This window comes from Perca fluviatilis, chromosome 3, assembly GCF_010015445.1.
Source record: "Perca fluviatilis chromosome 3, GENO_Pfluv_1.0, whole genome shotgun sequence".
Taxonomy (NCBI): Eukaryota; Metazoa; Chordata; class Actinopteri; order Perciformes; family Percidae; genus Perca; species Perca fluviatilis.
In genome coordinates this window covers 18799230-18818238 of record NC_053114.1, presented here as the reverse complement: position 1 = coordinate 18818238, position 19009 = coordinate 18799230, and the positions used below count along the sequence as shown (strand labels likewise).

Below are 19009 nucleotides of genomic sequence, written 5' to 3'. Positions count from 1 at the left end.
TAGACTGTTGGCCCCTGTAAACTGCTGCATTACTCTCTTTTGTGTATTGCACTGCATTTCTTTGTTACATAGTGTTTTCTACCTTCTTTTTTTGCTGTACCTCCTCTCCTCCCCTCTCTCGGTGCAGTTGGCATGCAAGTCCTGATGATGACACTGCAAGTTGCTGACACTGCACCTGCAGATTTCAGGATGAGGGGAAGCAGAGATGGAGGGATACAGTAAGGAGGAGAGTGATGATGTCAGACAGACAGAGTGTCCGTTAGATGAGTGTGTACGTGTGCTCACTCATGTCTTGTCCCGGACAGTAGCGATGGGTAACTCCCAGCAAAAGCTTCATTACAATCGAATGCAGATGAGAAGGAAAAGATGCAGGACAGCAAGAGCGAGGCGGGACAATGCAGGTAGGAAAAAGAGGTGAAACTCTAGAAGATGCTGAATACAAACAAAATTTAGATTTTGTCACATGCTACTCAGCATTATATTTTGGGATATGATTTGTATTCCTTTTGGATTATCCGTATAATTAACTTTGAACTGAGGACTGCATTGTTTATGTTTTAGTATTTTTAGAGCTTTGTGAGTTGCCACCAAAGGCTTGCAAGGTACTGGACCAAGCAGTCAAGAGGGGAAACACTGATACATCCTGTGTGGAACAGTCAGATGTTAAATAAAATATATATATTTTTTAATTTGTTTAGCGAAGTTGATGCTGCAGCCTGGCAACAGACTGTAAAGCTACATCTTATGGAACTTTGCTGATGTTCTGTTATCTATGCAAGTATTAAGTCTTACCTCCACTCAAAAACATTGCTACTTCACTTGGATGTTTTTTTTTTAATCTCACTGTGCAAAATGATCTATGTGCACAGTTTGACATGAGAAGTCTGTTTTCACATCAATCTGCTGAAGGAGGAAAGTTTCTTTGTGCTGCTCACCTTAAATCTGAAATCATGATTTTTTGACGTCGCTCTTTTGGAGGCAAATTAAACCTGTCTAGAGAGGATCTTTAAGTAAATAATCTTTTTTGATGACACAGAATGAAGCAGCAGGGAACATTTTGAATAATGCAGTTTTAGCACTACAACTTGGTGATAATGGTGAGGATTCACTTATTTAGGTTTTTACATATCCCTTTACTATGCACAATAAACAAAACTAATTTTGTGGCACCATTAATAAGATTTGATTTGACTTGTGGAGCAGTGGAGTTCTACACATGACAGGAAAATATCTACAGTTAAGATGAATGTTTTTACCCAAGTTTAACTTTTTGTTTTTTAGGTTATCACTTCCTCCACTCCTGGATTATTTTAAGAGAGCTCATGCTTTAATATCTAAATTTGTTTGGGCCGGACAACGAGGGAGGATTAGTTTGACCACTTTATAACGGCCTAAATTAGATGCTGGTTTGGCTCTACCTAATTTGAAGCTTTATTTTTGGGACTTTCAGCTTAGCTGTTTTCGGGTATGGTTTCATCATCATTCTAAAATACCACGGAAACAAATTAAAGCCTGCAGTGTAGCTACATGCAGGCTTCAGGATCTGGCATTTGGGGGCTCGGCGCTGAGACCCTCCGCAGACCATTTACGTACAGTCGCCCAGGCTGCAGTTACGTAAATAAACATGTAATCACAAAAATTGTAATAATGAGGAGTTAGCAGCAGCAAGACAGTAAGAAAACAAGAGTATAAAAGAGGAAGTGAAGAAAGGGACGATAAGAAGAAAGACAAGTGAGAAACAAGTGGGCTGGTAGGTAGTATAGCCACAGTAACAAATTCACTAATTTAACAACCATGAGCAGACTAGCTCTATGCAACCAACACAAGGATCTCACCGAATTTGCTTAAACTTCACAGAATTTCAAAGCAAAAATAATGCCCAAATTGACAAACGCTGTTACTAGGGCTGGGACAATATGCTTTGTCCCGATTTGTCATTTGTAAAGAAGTAACATACATGTATTTTCTGCATTTTCTGCTTTCAGCCTAAAATACTTAGGTGACTCATTGTTAAAAAAAAAATAATCAAAACATATTGATTCTAAAGAAAAATTATCTATTTTAAAAATCGTATAAGAAAAAAAAATTGATATATCCCCCAACCACCCATAGCCATTATGGTGAAATCCATCTTAAATGTATTTCAATTTGTCTTTAGATTTCAGATACTGTTTTTACTCTACTACAATTCATACAATTTCATCAGCCAACTGTGTTTGTAAAGATGCAGTCTTTGAAGTTGTGTTTCATAATCATTAAAGACACAAGGTGTGGTGAGCAAAACAGACAATAACTTTATCTGTATTTGACAATCACAGAACGCTGTGTAATTGTTTATCTAGTGTCAATAAGCTGGCCCTCTGTGCTTCTTTAACCGTGTAGTTTAAATCAGCCGGATGCTGCTGATGTGTGCTCGCTGATTTAATTGCAATGTGAGCCTTGATGAGCAATGAAAGGTTGCCTGGCTACTGATGTACAGTGTGGCTTTCAAGGGCACAATTGCATTATGCATGCTGAGGTAAAAGAGGGGAAACAGATTTAATAATAAAAGCTAAAGGTGCTCAGAGCAGATTAAGAGCGATGGATAATCTCACTCCTTCTCTCTCTCCTCATCTGTAAATCAACCGTTTTAATCTTTGGAAATGAAAGTTAGAGACTCTCAGGTGTACATCATTCATGATAGTAGGGTTTGTTGTGTTTTCTGATATTAAATTGTTGTGACAATCAACATGGAGGACTGTAAGAAATGTACAGTGGTGTGCTGGTGTATGCAGAATTGCAGCGAGTGGTGGTTAGCTGCCATCTGCTGGCATGTCTCGGCCTTGTCTCATGTTTGAATTTAAAATATAGAAAGAGGATTGTGATACAGTATGTCATCAAACTTTCTAAATAGTTTTTAGTGTAACAACTTATAATATCATTGTCCTTATTTCCCCTTTGTTTTGTATATTTTCATGTGTTTACTGGCTTTTGTGTGAGGCCTCTGCCTGGAGGTAGTACATTGTAAAACCTGGCCTGGATCAGAGCTTATTGCAGTTTTCCTTTATTGTTGTTTTCTTTCAGATGCTGGTGGAACAGAAATGACGTTGGCATACAAATTAAAGCAATGTGATCTCAGAACTCTGCCCTGTCATGTAGAGGGGTCCTAAAAATATATAGTTTTGAGACCGTTAATAGTTTATTTGATAATGTAATTGTATTCTGCACATTCCTAAATACATGTGTTTAAAATCTAAATACCTCAGACTAATTGAAATTCATCTTACCTGGCAACAGGTAATGTTACAACAAAGAAGTACAGGTTGGTTTGTGGGACTGTAGACAACCTTTTAGTTTTTGCACTTGTAGTCTGCTGTGTGCTCCGTAGTTGTAGAGTTCTAGAGGGTAACAGACTAGTTATAGGATGCAAAGAGAGCAGGAATATTAGGGGTTCAGCTCAGGCCCACAGCTCATTTTTCCCCCAGGCCTGCTAGTTGGTCATATGGCCACGGGTCTATAAGGTTAAGAGATACGTTATAATGTTTCTATGATTGGATAAAATCACACAAAGGTGAAACACTGCCTAAAAATACAGAACCAACCAGACCAGTTGAGATTTATTTTTTTATATGAGTCATCATAGAAATTCTGTTTAACATGTTCTGTCTGTGTCCTCTCTCAGCGGTGTCAAACCTGGATATAGAGAGCAAGCTGTCGCTTCACTATCAGGCTCCATGGCACCAGCAACACAACGTGTTTCATCCTTGTACCCGACCGCCATGCCTGGAGGAGCTGCACAGAAGCGCTCAGCTCAGTCTCAGAGCCCTGCACAGAGGTGAGAGAGGCTGATCCGGTCCGCACAGATGCATTATGTTGTGTACAAATTACACGGATTGTGAGTTTTCATGTTTGTGCATTTGGGTTTCACAGACGAACAACAGCACCACCGGTCCACGAGTCGGGAGAGAAACAGGGTGACCATCTCTATCTCAGTGGCGCCCCCTATGCCCACCTTCCCCTCACCACACAGCATCCGCCGACAACAGAGGAGTCGAATGGCACGAGCGGTAAGGATGACACATATCTCACAATCAAACAAACAATCAGGGGGAGGTTATCCAGAAAATTGTTTACTTTAAAAGGTGCCCTGCCACACATACAATTACTTGCATTTTTTGAAATATGTCAGGTCCATATGTGTTTGTGTTATGTTGTGAATGTGAAAACAAACTGCTACCTCCTTTGTCAGCTCTAGCCACTGAAAAGAAATAAGCAGAGAAATCAGGCCAATTACAAAAGCTGGTCAGTCTGACATCATATTGCCTGAGCTCATTGCTATTCATTAGCTCGCCCAGTTGGGCTGGGTAAAGGATTCTGACAGCCAGGCTCTCATTGTCTAGCTGTTAGCCAATCAGATTCAAACAGCTTAGCTTGTTGAATATTAATGAGAACTGGCAGAAATCCAGCTGAGTCTTCCTGTAGGCTTTCTATACCAAACTAGAATGGCTTGAAACAAGGTAACCAAGGCATTTTTTCCACAAAAAATGTTAAAGAGTCCATGGTAGAACTTCAGACATTACCGCAAAGTAATGAAATATGTGTGGCAGGGCACCTTTAAATGGCAGTAACTATATTATGCGATTGTATTTTTTAATCAAGCAGTTCAGGGGTTTCACTCACTAAGAATTTACATAGTCGAATCAGAATTGTCATGTCTTGCCTATCGTCGAATCATGTGAAGGGGGGACTGTCGGTCATGGATCATGGAAAGTGAAACTTAAAGTGATGGTTCGGAGTAATTTCACCCTAGGGTCCTTTGCACCATGACCTCGAGCCAAACACCCCCCCAGAAGCTTTTTTCACCTGGGTCGAACATTGGGAGAGTTAGCGTAAAGTAGCATTATCAGCTGAATAGCTTAGCGCAGGGGCTAATGGATCCGGTCTTATCCTCAATAATTATCGCCACGATACAGTATTAATTATAGTTATGCACTCATAAAACGATGGATTGTAAAGTGTTTTAGTACACCAGAAGTTTATGAACACTGTTGTTGCTGCTCTAAGACGAGTGCTTAGGGCCGTCTACAAATTACAACACCGAAAAGAGATGCAACAAAAATATTTTTTAATTTCACTTATTTTTTAAAGTAAGTACTGTAGAATAACTAGCAGGAGACAAGTTATAATTGAGGTAAGTTTGGAGACATTACCTTATTGAATCATTAAATTAATAAATATTTTTGTTGCATCTCTTTTCGGTGTAGTAATTTGTAGACGGCCCTAAGCACTCTTACTGCCCGGTAGTAACAGCAGCAGCAGCAGAGAGCAGAAGCCAGCAGGCAAGTGTTCATAAACTTCTGGTGTACTTACAAACTTTACAATCCATCGTTTTATGAGTGCATAACCTATTTGTACTACTGTAGACGTTTGGTATCATTTCGGGCATTATTAGTGGGGTAATGCTAAGAGACACTTCGGATCCATTAGCCCTATTCAGCTGATAACGCTACTCTACGCTAACTCTCCCAATGTTCGACCCAGCTGAAAAAAGCTTCTGGGGGAGTGTTTGGCTCGAGGTCAAGGTGCAAAGGACCCTAGGGTGAAATTACTCCGAACCATCACTTTAAATCTGTCACGGGGCGTTGGATTTATTCACGCACTTTAAAAAGATTTATTAAAAGTTTCTTTCTTTTAACATTTTTATTTACAGAAATATGTTGATATGTATATCATAATAGGGTGTATATTAACTTATTGGTAGTTCTATGTAAAATCAGTCATTCAGCACCCCCATATAGCCAAAATGGCATGATCCTTGTTTCATAGCTATATAGATAAAATTATCCATAATACATTTTAGTTCTATGTTACGAACTGTCATAGTGGAAATGGCAGAGATTTGGACAGAGGCTGGCTGAAACTTCAACGAGCGCCCGCAAGCACTTCAATGTGGTTGAGTGAGCTAGAGAGTGACTTGAGAGCGAGTGGCGTAACAACAAAGCAGTGAATCAGAGAAATAAAACGTTTTTGTCGTTTCATCACTAGAAATGCAACTGTAGCAAGCATCACACTATCACTAACGTTATCCACATTCCTATTTAGACGCAACAAATGACATATCCAGCTACAAAAAAGCCTGAAGTCGAAAGTTAGAACAGAAGTACAACGAGTCGTTGCTATGAAGATGATACATCGTCTCGTTTCGTCCCATTGGTGTAAACTGGCAGGTTTCAGAACATTTTCAAACAAGTAAACAAAGTTAACCACTGAACAACTGGACAGTTTGTCTTGTACATATTGAGTGAGGTATGGAATAGTGAAGAGGAAATTAAGTGGAAAATGTCCCTTTTTCTTATATTATTTGTGCTTAACACCTTATTAAATACGTGTTACAATAAACTGACACAATATCTCATTCTGATGTTGCCATGCAGCAAGAGAGAGCAGAGAGGGAGCGCGAGTTAGACTATCAACCCAGGAAGGTAAAACAGAAATGTGTCTGTGTGTTCATGTCTGTTAAAGTCTAACATGTAGACGCCTGCTGTAAGATTTGTGTGTATGCACCTGTGTACAGCCACTGCTGTGTGTCTGGCGTTTCATGTAACATGCACAGCACTAAATTTGATTCCAGTATAAAAATGTTTTTCTCTGTTATTATGCGATTGTATTGGTACCAGTTTACCATACCATATATATGTTGGTATACATTATAGGTAACTTATGTTTGGAACTTTTTTTAATCACACTAATTTAACCTCTGAATCTCTTGAAGGAGAGGACAGTGAGAGAAACAGAGATCCAGACCATACAGAGAAAAGTAAGGAAATTATCTGACACCGTAAGAAAAAATCTCTAATTGTATTAGTGAAGGACTTCACCGATTTGACCTGCACTCAGCAATAATTGTTTGTATGTGTGTGTGTGTGTGTGTGTGTGTGTGTGTGTGTGTGTGTGTGTGTGTGTGTGTGTGTGTGTGTGTGTGTGTTCCTGCTGCGACAGGAGAGGCCAGGGAGGGAAGCAGATATTCAGACGATCCAAAGAAAGGTAAGAGAGATGTTTATCAATCAACTACACCAGACTTCTACTGCCTTTAATTATTTCAGGTTTTTCTTAATGTCGACAGGATACACAGGATTTTAGCCAAATGGAGATTATTTTAAGTTAGCAAGAGGAAACTGGAAAAATTGTCTGTCGCATTCATCCTTCACCTTTTGACATTCCTTTAAATCTTATTATTTATAATGATTTAATCTTTTGGATTACTCATGTCATCTGTTCTTTTGTTTTCCTTTTGTCTTTTCTTTACTTTGTGTTCATAGTTTGAGTGCTTTTACTCACTTCCCCCTATTGAAGGTTGCATCTTTATTCCATGGAATAGAAAGGTATCAAGCATTTGTGTTGTTTTAACTTTCCGTTTATCATTAATCACATTTTGTTATTTCTTGATAGCTTCACTCTGCACTACATTTGGTATTGTTTTTGCCATTCGTAGGGCTTTGACGAGACACTCAGCTCACGAGATGAGACAGTACACAATATTAGGTTCACAAGTACAAGATTTTAACATTATTTTTAAAATGACTTCAATGTCGAAATATGACTGGAAAATAGTATTTTATTTAATCGAAAGTCACAAAAAGAAAAACAAGCAATGTTAAAGGTTCATCTCGTCACAGCCATTTGATGTCCACTTCTGTTATAGGAATGGTAAACTAGTGGCTATTTCATGCTACACATCACCATTGTAAACAATTATTTTTAGTTTATCCAACTAAGTAACTTATGTATCAAACTTTTGGACTTTATCAGTACCCACCAAGTATATAATGTTGCTGCTGTTCGTCTATTCCCTTCAGGCTACTTCGACAGGGGAAGGTGAAGGTGGTGAGATCCTGGTAGGCCACAGACCCAAGGCCTCAGCCCCCAATGCCCCTTCGACCCAGGATAAACAGACGAACTGGTCCAAGCAAAACCTCCCACCATCAGATCAGAAGTCAACTGCCGATTCTCACTCCATCTCCTCCTGCATCATCCCCATCAACGTCACAGGTAAGACAAGGAAGAACAATAGGAAAATCAAGAAAGAGTAAGGTTGGACCTAGTGAGGATCAATCAGGGACTTTTTTTTAATTGTGAGGCAACAGTGCTCAATCAGGAATCAAACCCAGACTGCCTGCATGACCAGGAATCTAATTGAATATATTACATTTTAGTTTTTTTATATGGCTTATGGCTTCTGTGTTGTTATTGCAGGAGTTGGGTTTGACAGGGAAGCAAGTGCTCGTTGCTCTCTAGTCCATTCCCAGTCGGTTCTTCAGAGGAGAAGGAAGCTGAGGAGGAGGAAGACTATCACAGGAATACCCAAAAGAGTACAACAGGACATGGGTATGTTATAGAGCACACCTGGAAATTTTAAGGTTATTATACTGTATGGGTCATAATCTTGTAGGTGTGGCAAATTGCTATTGGTTTTAACAATATTTTTTCCAATTGAATTGCTGAGATCTGGGAATGAAGTGGCCTTGCTAATACAGCCATGAGTTCATGAGAGCAAGCTAAATGAGCAGCAACAACCACATGCAAACAAAATACTAGGCAGTCCATTAAAACTGTTACCCAAACTGTACTAGCTACTTGTGAGCTACTACATGGTTTAGCTTTGACCTATTATCTGTAGTTATGCATGCATGCAGTTTCATAATGCCTGGACATTTTAGATGCTCTTACCTTTGTTTTTGCATCCAAATAATGTGGTTTTCAGAAAGTGGCATAGCTGGGGATTTGTTTACAATCTAAACATGAATAACGGAGGTCCTGATTCTCAGCAATAAAGCTAGCCTGTAAAATGTTACCATTACTTGTAGGACAAACACTCAACATGCTTTGTCTCTTTACTTTCAGACTCCGATGAATCACCCGTAGCAAGAGAGCGCACTGTGATTGTCCATGCCAACTCGCACCAACTCTCTCTCTGTCAGGAAGACCTCTTAATCAGCGGTCACCTCCATCACACTCGTGACTCTGGCTGCCAGACAGATGATTTCCTTATACCATGTAAGTTTCTGAGAATGGAAAAGTATCTTTAGATCTTTATTTTGGTTTCCATATTTGTGCTACGGACTAGGTTGAGGAGTTTGCTGAAATCATTCCTGCTATAAATTATATTACAAAATGCTTGACTTTGAGTTATAGCTGTGATGATAACTCAGCTCAGATAGCAGCCATTGCTACATTTGAACTGGACAACCATCTGAAGGCTGCCAATAATATCAGACTAGTATACTTTCATCTTCAAACTAGAGCCATCAAACTAGAATTCAAATTACGTAGGACTATGGTAATTTGGAATGGTTTGGTCAACATTCATGACATTTCTCCCTCTGTTCCGCTCTCTATCTTCTGTCTTTCCCTCTTCAGGTACAGCTGCTCCCTCCAGAAGGCGCATCAGAGCCCAACGTGGCCATCAGGGAATTCCTGCCTCTCTCTCCCATTCAACAGGCAACATTTCTTCCCTGGGTGACCAGTCAGATTCCACATACACCAGTGCTGCAGGCCATGGTGGGCGCTTGCGTTCTCGTAGCCTTCCTCGAGAGGGTGGACGTCTGATGGACAGTGACGAGGATGACGATGACAATTATGATGATGACGATGAAGATGAGGATTTGTCACCATATGAAGCAGAGGACTTTATTCCACCTGGCCCTAGTCCAAGAATGAAGATGATGATGATGAAGGATGAAGAAGAGAGCACAGATGACCAGGCAGCCCCTGAGCCACTGCAACTTGGAAGCCTAAAAAGGTTGCAGCGATCTGGGGATAGAGACAGAGGAGGTGGAGGAGGGAACCCAGAGCACAGCTGGATGGAGAGGGGTCGTTCTCGCATGCCCCGCAAGGCTGATATGGGCAGCTGTGAGATCTCATCGAGTTCAGATACTTTCAGCAGCCCTATTCACTCTGTTTCTACAACAGGAGTCCTAGGCAGCCATGTGGACCACAAGGAGGACCACCAGTCGTCAAGTGGGAACTGGAGTGGTTCCAGCTCCACCTGCCCCTCTCAGACATCTGAAACCATCCCCCCGCCTTCTTCTCCACCACTGACAGGCTCATCCCACTGCGACTCGGAGCTGTCACTCAACACTGTGCCCAATGCCATTGATGAGGGATTCTCTCTGGATCCCTCATACCACTCAGACCTTAGACCTCAGGGCCAGGGCCACAGGTCAAGCTCGTTCACATCCTCAGCAACCGACCAGCTGGACGATGCAGGGGTCAGTACGGCCAGTGAGGGGGAGTGGACATACCCTCCAGATCAAGACCAGACTGATCCAGATCAAGACCCTGACCAAACCCAAAATCTAAACCAGAGCCATGGGTTAGTGCAGGAGTACAGCTCCAAACAAGGTCTACAAGACCAACCTTGTTTCGGTGACAAGACCAGCAACACTGAAAAAGAGTCTAGCTCTTATTACCCACCTGATACAGGGGTTTCAGAGGGTTTCTACTCCTCTTCTCTGCATTTTGGAGAGTGTAATCAGAGTTACAGAGGATACATGTATAACTATGCAGAACCAGGGCATGACTATAGCCAATCCAACACTGTGGCAGCACCACTATCACATGGAGTTTACTCCCAGCCCTCAGCTGACTTCAGAGCAGGTACTATGACCCTGGGAAGGACCTGTCGTCCGCTAAGGAAACCAAAAGTCAAACCTCCACCACCCAAACGGACCTCCTCGCTGAAAAACACCTGTAGTGGAGTTGATGTTGGAACAGACACACAGGCAGATCAGGATAAACCAAAGATGGTTAGTGAACAAGAGCTTACCTTGTCTTCCACAGATATGAAGCTGGAACTGGAGCTAGAGCTTGGAGGTGCTCCAGAACCACTACAGACATCCTGTCTAGTGGCAGAGCCATTGGGAACTTGGGGAAGGGGACTGGGTGAAACCGTGGACATAGTAGAGCCTATGTCCTTCAGCTCTGCAGATACACACTCATTTAAGGATGAGGGCGCTGTGCAATCTGACTATGCAGACCTGTGGCTTCACAACACTGAGCTTAAGTCCAACAATGGTGAGTACATGTCCATGTCCAACTCAAGCACAGCTACAGGCACTACCGTCATGGAGTGTATCAAGTCACCAGACAGCTCTTCCTCCTCCTCAGAAACACAAAACCAGGCCCTTGTCCAGGCTTCAGAGACCAGGGCAACTAGTCCACCTCTCCCACCTGGAGACTTCAAACTTGGGTCACCTGAAAAGCTGGCTGGCCTGGCCTCCCCATCAAGTGGCTATTCCAGCCAATCAGAGACTCCAACATCAACCTTGCCCTCATCTTCGGCAGCGTTCTTCCCAGGACCACTGTCTCCCTCAACTGGCAAGAGAAAGCCCAAAGTGCCCGAGAGGAAGTCTTCTCTCTCTTCCTTGCAGCACTTCCCTAGAGATGGAGCTTCCATTTCCGCTGGCTATAAAAGAGACCCAGACTTCCCACCTCCACCTTCTCAACTTGATCTCAATGTTCTTCATGGTGGTTATGTCAGACACACGCTATCCCACCGAACACACCACATGCACACGCTCCACCACAGCAAACACAGAGTTGCAAATGTTTTAGCCACTGGAACAAAGTTGTTGGCCCCTGAGGCATCAAATGCCAACCCACCTCCAAGCTCAAACTCTGCTCTAACAATTCCCAGCTCCAATCTATTGGTGATAACTCCATCTGCTCTTCGTTCAGTGCAGCTCCATCCTATTAGCCAATCTACAGAGAGTGCTACCACTGCAGACCAGGAAACAGCAAGTTGTGGAGAGACCGCTACAAGACCCAAATGTCCTCCTAGTGGTTCTACTCTGGCTCCACCACCTATTAACACAAGGCCTCTCCCTCCTCGCAGACCACCTCCAAGACCCCCAGCTCATGACCACACCTCCTCCCCTGAACACTTGCCACCACCTCCCCCTGGCCGCCATCCTGATGGGCCTCCATCCTATGAAAGCCTGCTACTCAGACAGGATCGCTATGGACTTGGAACTTTCTGGGCTATGACGGCTTTTAGGACCCGAGTGGACCAATCATCAGAACTCTTAGAGGACAGCTCACCCCTGCATCGGCCCGTGCCACGTGCCCCCCACCCGTCGCCTGTGGATCTACACACACATATCCACTCGCACACAGAGTTCAGAGGGCTCACACATTCAGCTCATGCACACCCTGAGTTTAGGGTTTTGGGGGAGCGCTCGTTCTCCCAGGATGATGATGATGATGATGAAGACGATGAGGAGGAAGAGGAAGAGCAGGTGAAAGAGCCACAGAGGGCTGCATGTTCCAGAGGAGGCATGCGATCGGACCACCCTCCTCCCCCAGCGTATGAATTTGCTGGGGTATCCCACTCAGACTCAGGGCCCTGGGCTAGTCCAGTCAAAGTGCCTGGTACCACAATGGAGACATCGCATCCTTACCTAATCAGCGATGCAAGGAGAGGAGGATATGAAGAGCAGGAAGAAGAGGAGGAAGTGACATCAGGTGCTACCAGAAGTGCCCATCAGCAGCAGCCACAGGAGAGCAAAGATGACTCCACCACTCCCGACACTGAGGATTACTTCAGTAAAGGTAAGCTAAATTCTTCTGGCAGATGAGTACACTTTTGTAAAGATCACAGAAAACACTGAAACATTCCACTATTAATTTATGTAAAAAAGAACCAACAGCTGCTACAACAGATGATTAATCATGTAGTAGCCTGTAATATAAACAGACAGAAGGGTTAAAAGGATGGTCATTTCACCAATTGTATACTAAAGGATCAGACAACCAGATGACATGTGATAGGGATGTTTTGTGCTGCAGATTCCACGCCCAGTGACAATTCGCTCTCCCCTCTGATGGATGACACCAAAGTGGATGATGACATTATTATCACATCACCCAACAAGACCCGTACAACTGAGGACCTGTTTGCCATGATACACAGGTGCTGTAAATTTTGCATTGGTGGTCAATCTATTTGACTCTCTGTTAACAGTGTATATACTGCATGAACTGTATATTTATTTGTCATGTGATTTTGTCTATCCTTGTTAAGCCACTGTCTGAATCTTAATTAGGACTGTCCTGTGATTTCCTCATTCAGATCCAAGAGAAAGGTCCTGGGCCGTAAAGATTCAGGAGACTTAAACGCAAAGTCTCGTCTCTGCCCTGCAGCACCAGTGACCCCTGTCTCCACTGTCATTATCCCGCCAGCCCCTCCTCTCAACATCCCAGCCACCTTAGCCACTGCTGCCGGGTCACAACGAGCCCCTGTGCCAATCTACCGCAGCGCCAAGAAATCCAGTACGTCCAACGAGGAGTTTAAACTCCTGTTGCTGAAGAAAGGTAGCAGGTCTGATTCCAGCTACCGCATGTCAGCTACAGAGATTCTGAAGAGCCCTATCACCCCAAAAACCCCAGGGGACCCCCTTCAGGAAGGGGCCATTAGACAGGCTGAGGAGCTATCCTCTACACTCCAAGAACCCCACATTTCTGGCCTGGACCCAATCCAGATACCAGGCCTTTTCCCCAGAGCCAACTCTGAGAGTTTCACCCCCAAAACCATGCCTATGTCAGCTGCATCTCGACAGGGACGTTCTCGGATCCCCCCTGTAGCCAACAGCAGTCGCTACAGTACACGCAGCCGCCTCTATACGGCCCCCATGCAAGCCATTTCTGAAGGGGAGACAGAGAACTCAGATGGGAGCCCCCATGATGATAGATCATCATAAAACCACCTGATGAGAGATAGCTGTGTCATACATTTGAAATGGTCTCTTCTACTTTTCTAATCTTGGATAGGTGTGCCATCAAGGCCAATAGTGTAGTTCTTGTGACATACAAAATCTGACTGTTGCTAAAATGCACCCAGTTTGGATCTACTATTCTATTTAAGGGTGTCAGACAGTGTTGTGAGATACTGAATGATAAAGGGATTGTGAAAACATTGAGGATATACCTAAATACTGTATTATCAAAAGAATAGCTCACTCATAGTTAAAAGAGCCAGACTTAAGACCTATTTTGATCGATATGTCTTTTTTTAAATTAAAAATAAAAAAAGGCCCAAATGTTTGGTAAATTATGATAAGAAAATACATTTTGTGGAGTATAGCGTGTGCATGAACGAGTCATGCAACATCCAATGATATTTCTACTTCTTGTGTTTGAATGGTGTGGGTGTGTGTGTGTGTCGCTGAGGAATTGCTTTCTTATTAAAACAAAAAATTCTTATGAAATTTAATATTCTTTCAACTTTTGGTGCCCAAAGCATTGGCCAGACTTCCCAGAGTCCATCCTCAATATTCCTGCCAACATGCAAGGCTTGTTTCCTTGTGGAAGTTACTAACAACACAGCACCAACTTATCTACTATATTTCCATTTGCAGACCTGGCATAGAGAGTATTACACACAGAGCCAATCATATATTTCTTCACATTAATTATATCCAAAAAGATAACATGATGCATGTATTTTTGTAAAAATGCGCCTCAGAACATGATGAAGTTTCACCATGTTGCATGACCCTATATGGAAACATCCCCTGGATCCTGGTTTCTGTCGACATGTCTGTGGTTCCTTTGTATCATAAGAATATTTAATCTTTCACTGTGAAAGGTTTTAGTGACATTTGTATTACATTGCCAGTGATCTAAATTGATTTGTCTCGGATTTGAGTGTCTAACAAGAAGGAGCAAGGGCTTGCACCTAGATGGGGCCTATTTGTTAAAGATACAGGCTAATTTTGGACAATCGCACAGTGGCCTTTCTCTACTAGAGGTGGTTATAAGCAAGGCATTTATAAGTCCCTGCACATATACATGGACCTGCGCCATGTTCGCAAGAATTCAATCACATACTTACTTAAACCCAACCTTGAAATCTAGTATGTTTAGACTGATTACAGCTTTTCCAGTGGCTGGCCAGTCTTGCTGTGCTGACTTGAAGTGGAAAAGGTGCATTTCAAAGCAGTTTTAAAGATACCATTAAGTGCAGACGGTAAAAATGCTTTAGAAGGTCCTCAATCGGTTTGACTAGAGGTGAATTTGGAAAGCGTTCCAAGAACCAACCTCACTTTTGCACTTCATGATTCTTCAAGAATATTCCTTGAAAAGAAAATATATCTTATAATGAAATTGCATATGTATATTTGTACTGAATATTAAAAAGTAATATCTATATAAAACAACAAGCAGACATTTTATAGGGAATCAAGTGTAGCATAGAAGAACAGGTCTCACTGACAACATCACACATCAATCTTAACAATGTACACTGTTCTCCTCTCCTTGTTGCCTCTCCTTCATTTGCACTGACCCAGTAGCATTAGACAGGTGAAAGCTTAACCCAGTGGCTGGTGTACACAATTTTTTCTTACCCTCCAATCTTCATATCACAAAATCTATAAGATAGGTGACAAGAGGGGCAAAGGACTACGTACAACCAATCTTAAAAGCAATGCATCCATTGCATTGCTGCAGCCTTTTTCTAACCAACAATGGGTTTGGAGTTAAAAAATCTTTCGCAACTTTCCAATAAATGTTACACATGTAGAGCATCCAATGTGTTACAATAGCAAACTATCATCAGTGGAAAGTTTGACTCTCACCTGCCTCTCACAGCAAACACAACACATACTTCTTACATTCAGAGACCGTACTTCAGTAGAAACCATTCACTGTATTCTGTGAATACCTCAACAAGCATATTACTGTTTTATTGTAAATGCTACAGATAGATAGATAGATAGATAGATAGATAGATAGATAGATAGATAGATAGATAGATAGATAGATAGATAGATAGATAGACACTCAGCGAATCTGAATTGCATAACTGACACTGTGTAAGATGGAGAGGATAAAAAGCTGTGAAATGATTACTAGAATTTTACATTCATCATACCCATATTGCTGAAGCGCACTTGTTCCTGTTCATTGTTTTATTTGTTGTGTTTTCTATCGCATGCAATAAGTAAAGAAAAAAAAAGAAGAAAAGGACACAACCATATCATTATTTTTATCTGAGAGATGTCTCCTTACCACGAGAAAAGATTTTGTATTTTCCGTTCAAATGTTCAAGTTCAATAATGTGTTCGATAGATGTACAAACTGTCTGGCTAATTCTGTTCTGTATAGTCGTGATCACAAACAGGGGTTTATCTTGTACTGTATATCTACTCACTGGACAATCATACGTATAAGAGACTGTAAAGAAAATGATATAGAATCTGTCTGGATGGAGAATATGAACACTTTTGGTGCTGGGTCCTAGTCTTGCTGGAGTTGTGGAAGTTGGGAGTGAGAGAAATATTTCCCAGGTGAAAGTGCATATCTGGAAAAGCCACTTTGGATAAAAATGTACAAATAAAAATCATAGAAATGGAACAACCATTCATAAACCCCAAAACTAATTTAATTCGATCAAAAAATGTGTCTTTACTTTTGACTCATAGCTGAATTTTTTGATTCCAACAAAACATTTTTACTGATAGTTAAAATAAACGAATCAGTAAGCTTGATATAGTATTACATCAAAAATGCAATGTGACTGCAATGCTATTTAAAAGTTTAAAAAGAAAAATTCTCAAAAGTATTTGACAATTTCTTAAGTGTGATTTTTCCGTACTGTACCTGGCACCGATGCTATAGAGGTATTTTAAGCCTGTTTACTTTACTTGTAAAAGCAGTGGATAGATGATTGACTGACACAATTTGATTAGAAAGACAAACTGTGAGGTTGCCATGCAGACTCTTGTTCATTTAGCCGTCTCAAACCTCAGTCCTCAATAGCCTGGGAACAAAACAAGAATCTATAACTTTTATAGATTCTTGGTCCCAACTTGTTTTCAAATGTCTGCACGCATTTTTGCCCTAACGGGAAGTGTGACAACAACCACTAGATATTTTTTTTCCCTTAAAAAGGTGTACAGTATGGAATAACACTAAACAGAAATAGAAATATTTGACAGAGAACTGAAAAAAATACGTTGAAGACACAGTGTAACTATCTATTTAAAAGAGGCTTTGTGTTTAAAACTAGATAGGACTTAACAGATTTAAAATCACTTTTGTATTTTTGTATAAACCTGTAAATAAGTTTTTAAAGAAAAAAAAATGTTTCAAATTCTTTCTTTTGTAAAATAAATCAATAAAATAAAAATAAAAACGTTTTTTTTTTCTAAGTTTACATGATTATTTCCAAGCCTTTGTATATTTTGGAGCTGTGCAACACCTTCAGTCTTGTATTTATTTTTTCGGGAGGGGGGGGTTACAACATTGTGAAAATTCCATTATTCTATATCTAATTCATTTTAACAGCTCATCAGGCTGCTTAGTAACTGTGCATAGAAAAAAAGCCAATAAATGTGATTGCGTTAAAACGGAAGGCCTTTTGTGTGACGCTTCATTTCCTCCCCATCAGAACAAATTGCACTCTGAGTATCTCTCCACTAGATGGCAGAGGTTTAATGTTGTCTAGCTTGAGTCTCAACTGCAGTATTTCTCCTTGAACTGAAGCTATTGGTCAGATTCTGTATATAAAGGATCCATCATTTGAAAAAAAATCCAACTCAGATTCATTCTGGCTGAATTGACAGTATCTGCCAATGGAAAAAACAATGCTTTCCCAAAAAGAAAAGAAAAAAGAATTGAGGTTGTCTCATTTGCTTGAGTCAAGAGTTGACTCAAGCTGCCTTGTTAAGAAGACTGTCAGACTAAATGAAGAGCTGAGACTGAGACTTGACACTTGACTGTCCTGAGACTTAACTTAATGAGACATGACTCTCTAAAACAGGGGTCACCAACCTTTTTGAAACTGAGAGCTACCTCATGGGTACGGAGTCATACGAAGGGCTACCAGTTTGATACACTCTTCTGAAATAACAAATTTGCTCAGTTTGCCTTTAGTTATATATGATTATTAATGATTAATGATACTCATCTATGTGAAGACACTGATCATGTTAATGATTTCTCACAATAATTATCAACAATGACTTAACAAGGTGGGAAACAGATAATATCAATATTCAATTTTCATTTTTAGAACAAGCCTGAGGGCTACTCATGTGGTGTTCAGATCTCAAGTTTTGAAATTAAAAAAAACAATATGCTATTTGGCAGGCTTTGGACAACCACACATTGTTTGCATTAAACTGACTTGGTCTCAGTCTCAACTGCGAAAAACTCAGCTTTGAAAGGTAAACGTCCTAATGCTAGCTGATTCATTTCAATGGCAATCAAAGACCTTACAAGTCTTCCAATTGATCTTGCACTTTTCTAAGACTTAGCTAGCTATGTCTTGCCTTAAACTTGTCCTTAAAAGGGACCCGAGACCTTAGTTGAGATAAGACTTAACATTGCCCCAAACGCTTCAAAACTGTACATTGACAAACACAAATCTTACCTCAAGGTCCATTTACTAACTAGATTTCCACAGGGCTTTTTTAACTGCATCTTGCGGTCTTCCTTCGCTAACTGATCTTGTTGACGTTATTAAGCCAACTACCCCAGAAAAAGAAAAAGCTGCGTGATCCACAGTTAGGCTTAGCATTATAGTTTTTTTAAGAAAAAAAGAAAGAGAGAGAAAAAAAAAATAGTTAATGTACACACACCTGTGCATGCTAACAGAGACTATTTAGAAAAAGGACTTTGATGCTTATCAACCGTAACCATTAGCAGCGGTCTCCTAGCAACACAAGTCATCAGCTGACTAGCTAGCTAGCTAGTTTAACGTGATTTAACCTGGATTTAACTGCCCATAGATAACTACCTATCTAACAAACTTAGATAACTAACTTGTGTCCATGTTTAAGAGTTGTTGTGTGTAAGTTAGACTTACTCTGGCAGTAGCCTACAACTTGAGGATGAGGACCGATGTCTTCTCACCGCTCTCTCCGTTTATTTACATGAGCAGTGAGCACGCCGAAACGCTAACCGTTAGCCCATGCGTTAGCCTCATGATGTATTGCCATATGTCGGTACCATAGACTGTTGACGTATG

The 19009-nt window shown here is 41.1% G+C and overlaps 1 protein-coding gene across 7 annotated transcripts in view; it reads left to right on the top strand.

Moving 5' to 3' along the window:
* The window catches only part of nhsb (Nance-Horan syndrome b (congenital cataracts and dental anomalies)), a 67840-nt gene extending 50448 nt beyond the window's left edge, over positions 1-17392 (top strand). For 2 of the 7 annotated variants that reach the window (XM_039795334.1, XM_039795341.1), the window contains exons 2-13: positions 3662-3814; positions 3910-4046; positions 6414-6461; positions 6752-6796; positions 6979-7023; positions 7299-7361; positions 7836-8028; positions 8233-8364; positions 8881-9033; positions 9397-12588; positions 12808-12949; positions 13109-17392. In XM_039795334.1, the coding sequence (XP_039651268.1) occupies positions 3662-3814; positions 3910-4046; positions 6414-6461; positions 6752-6796; positions 6979-7023; positions 7299-7361; positions 7836-8028; positions 8233-8364; positions 8881-9033; positions 9397-12588; positions 12808-12949; positions 13109-13736 (4931 nt within the window). In that variant the 3' untranslated portion in view covers positions 13737-17392. The remainder of the gene's footprint in view (positions 1-3661; positions 3815-3909; positions 4047-6413; positions 6462-6751; positions 6797-6978; positions 7024-7298; positions 7362-7835; positions 8029-8232; positions 8365-8880; positions 9034-9396; positions 12589-12807; positions 12950-13108) is intronic. The other 5 variants (XM_039795335.1, XM_039795340.1, XM_039795336.1 and 2 more) reach the window with 5 other exon arrangements.
* Positions 17393-19009: the final 1617 nt, after the last annotated feature.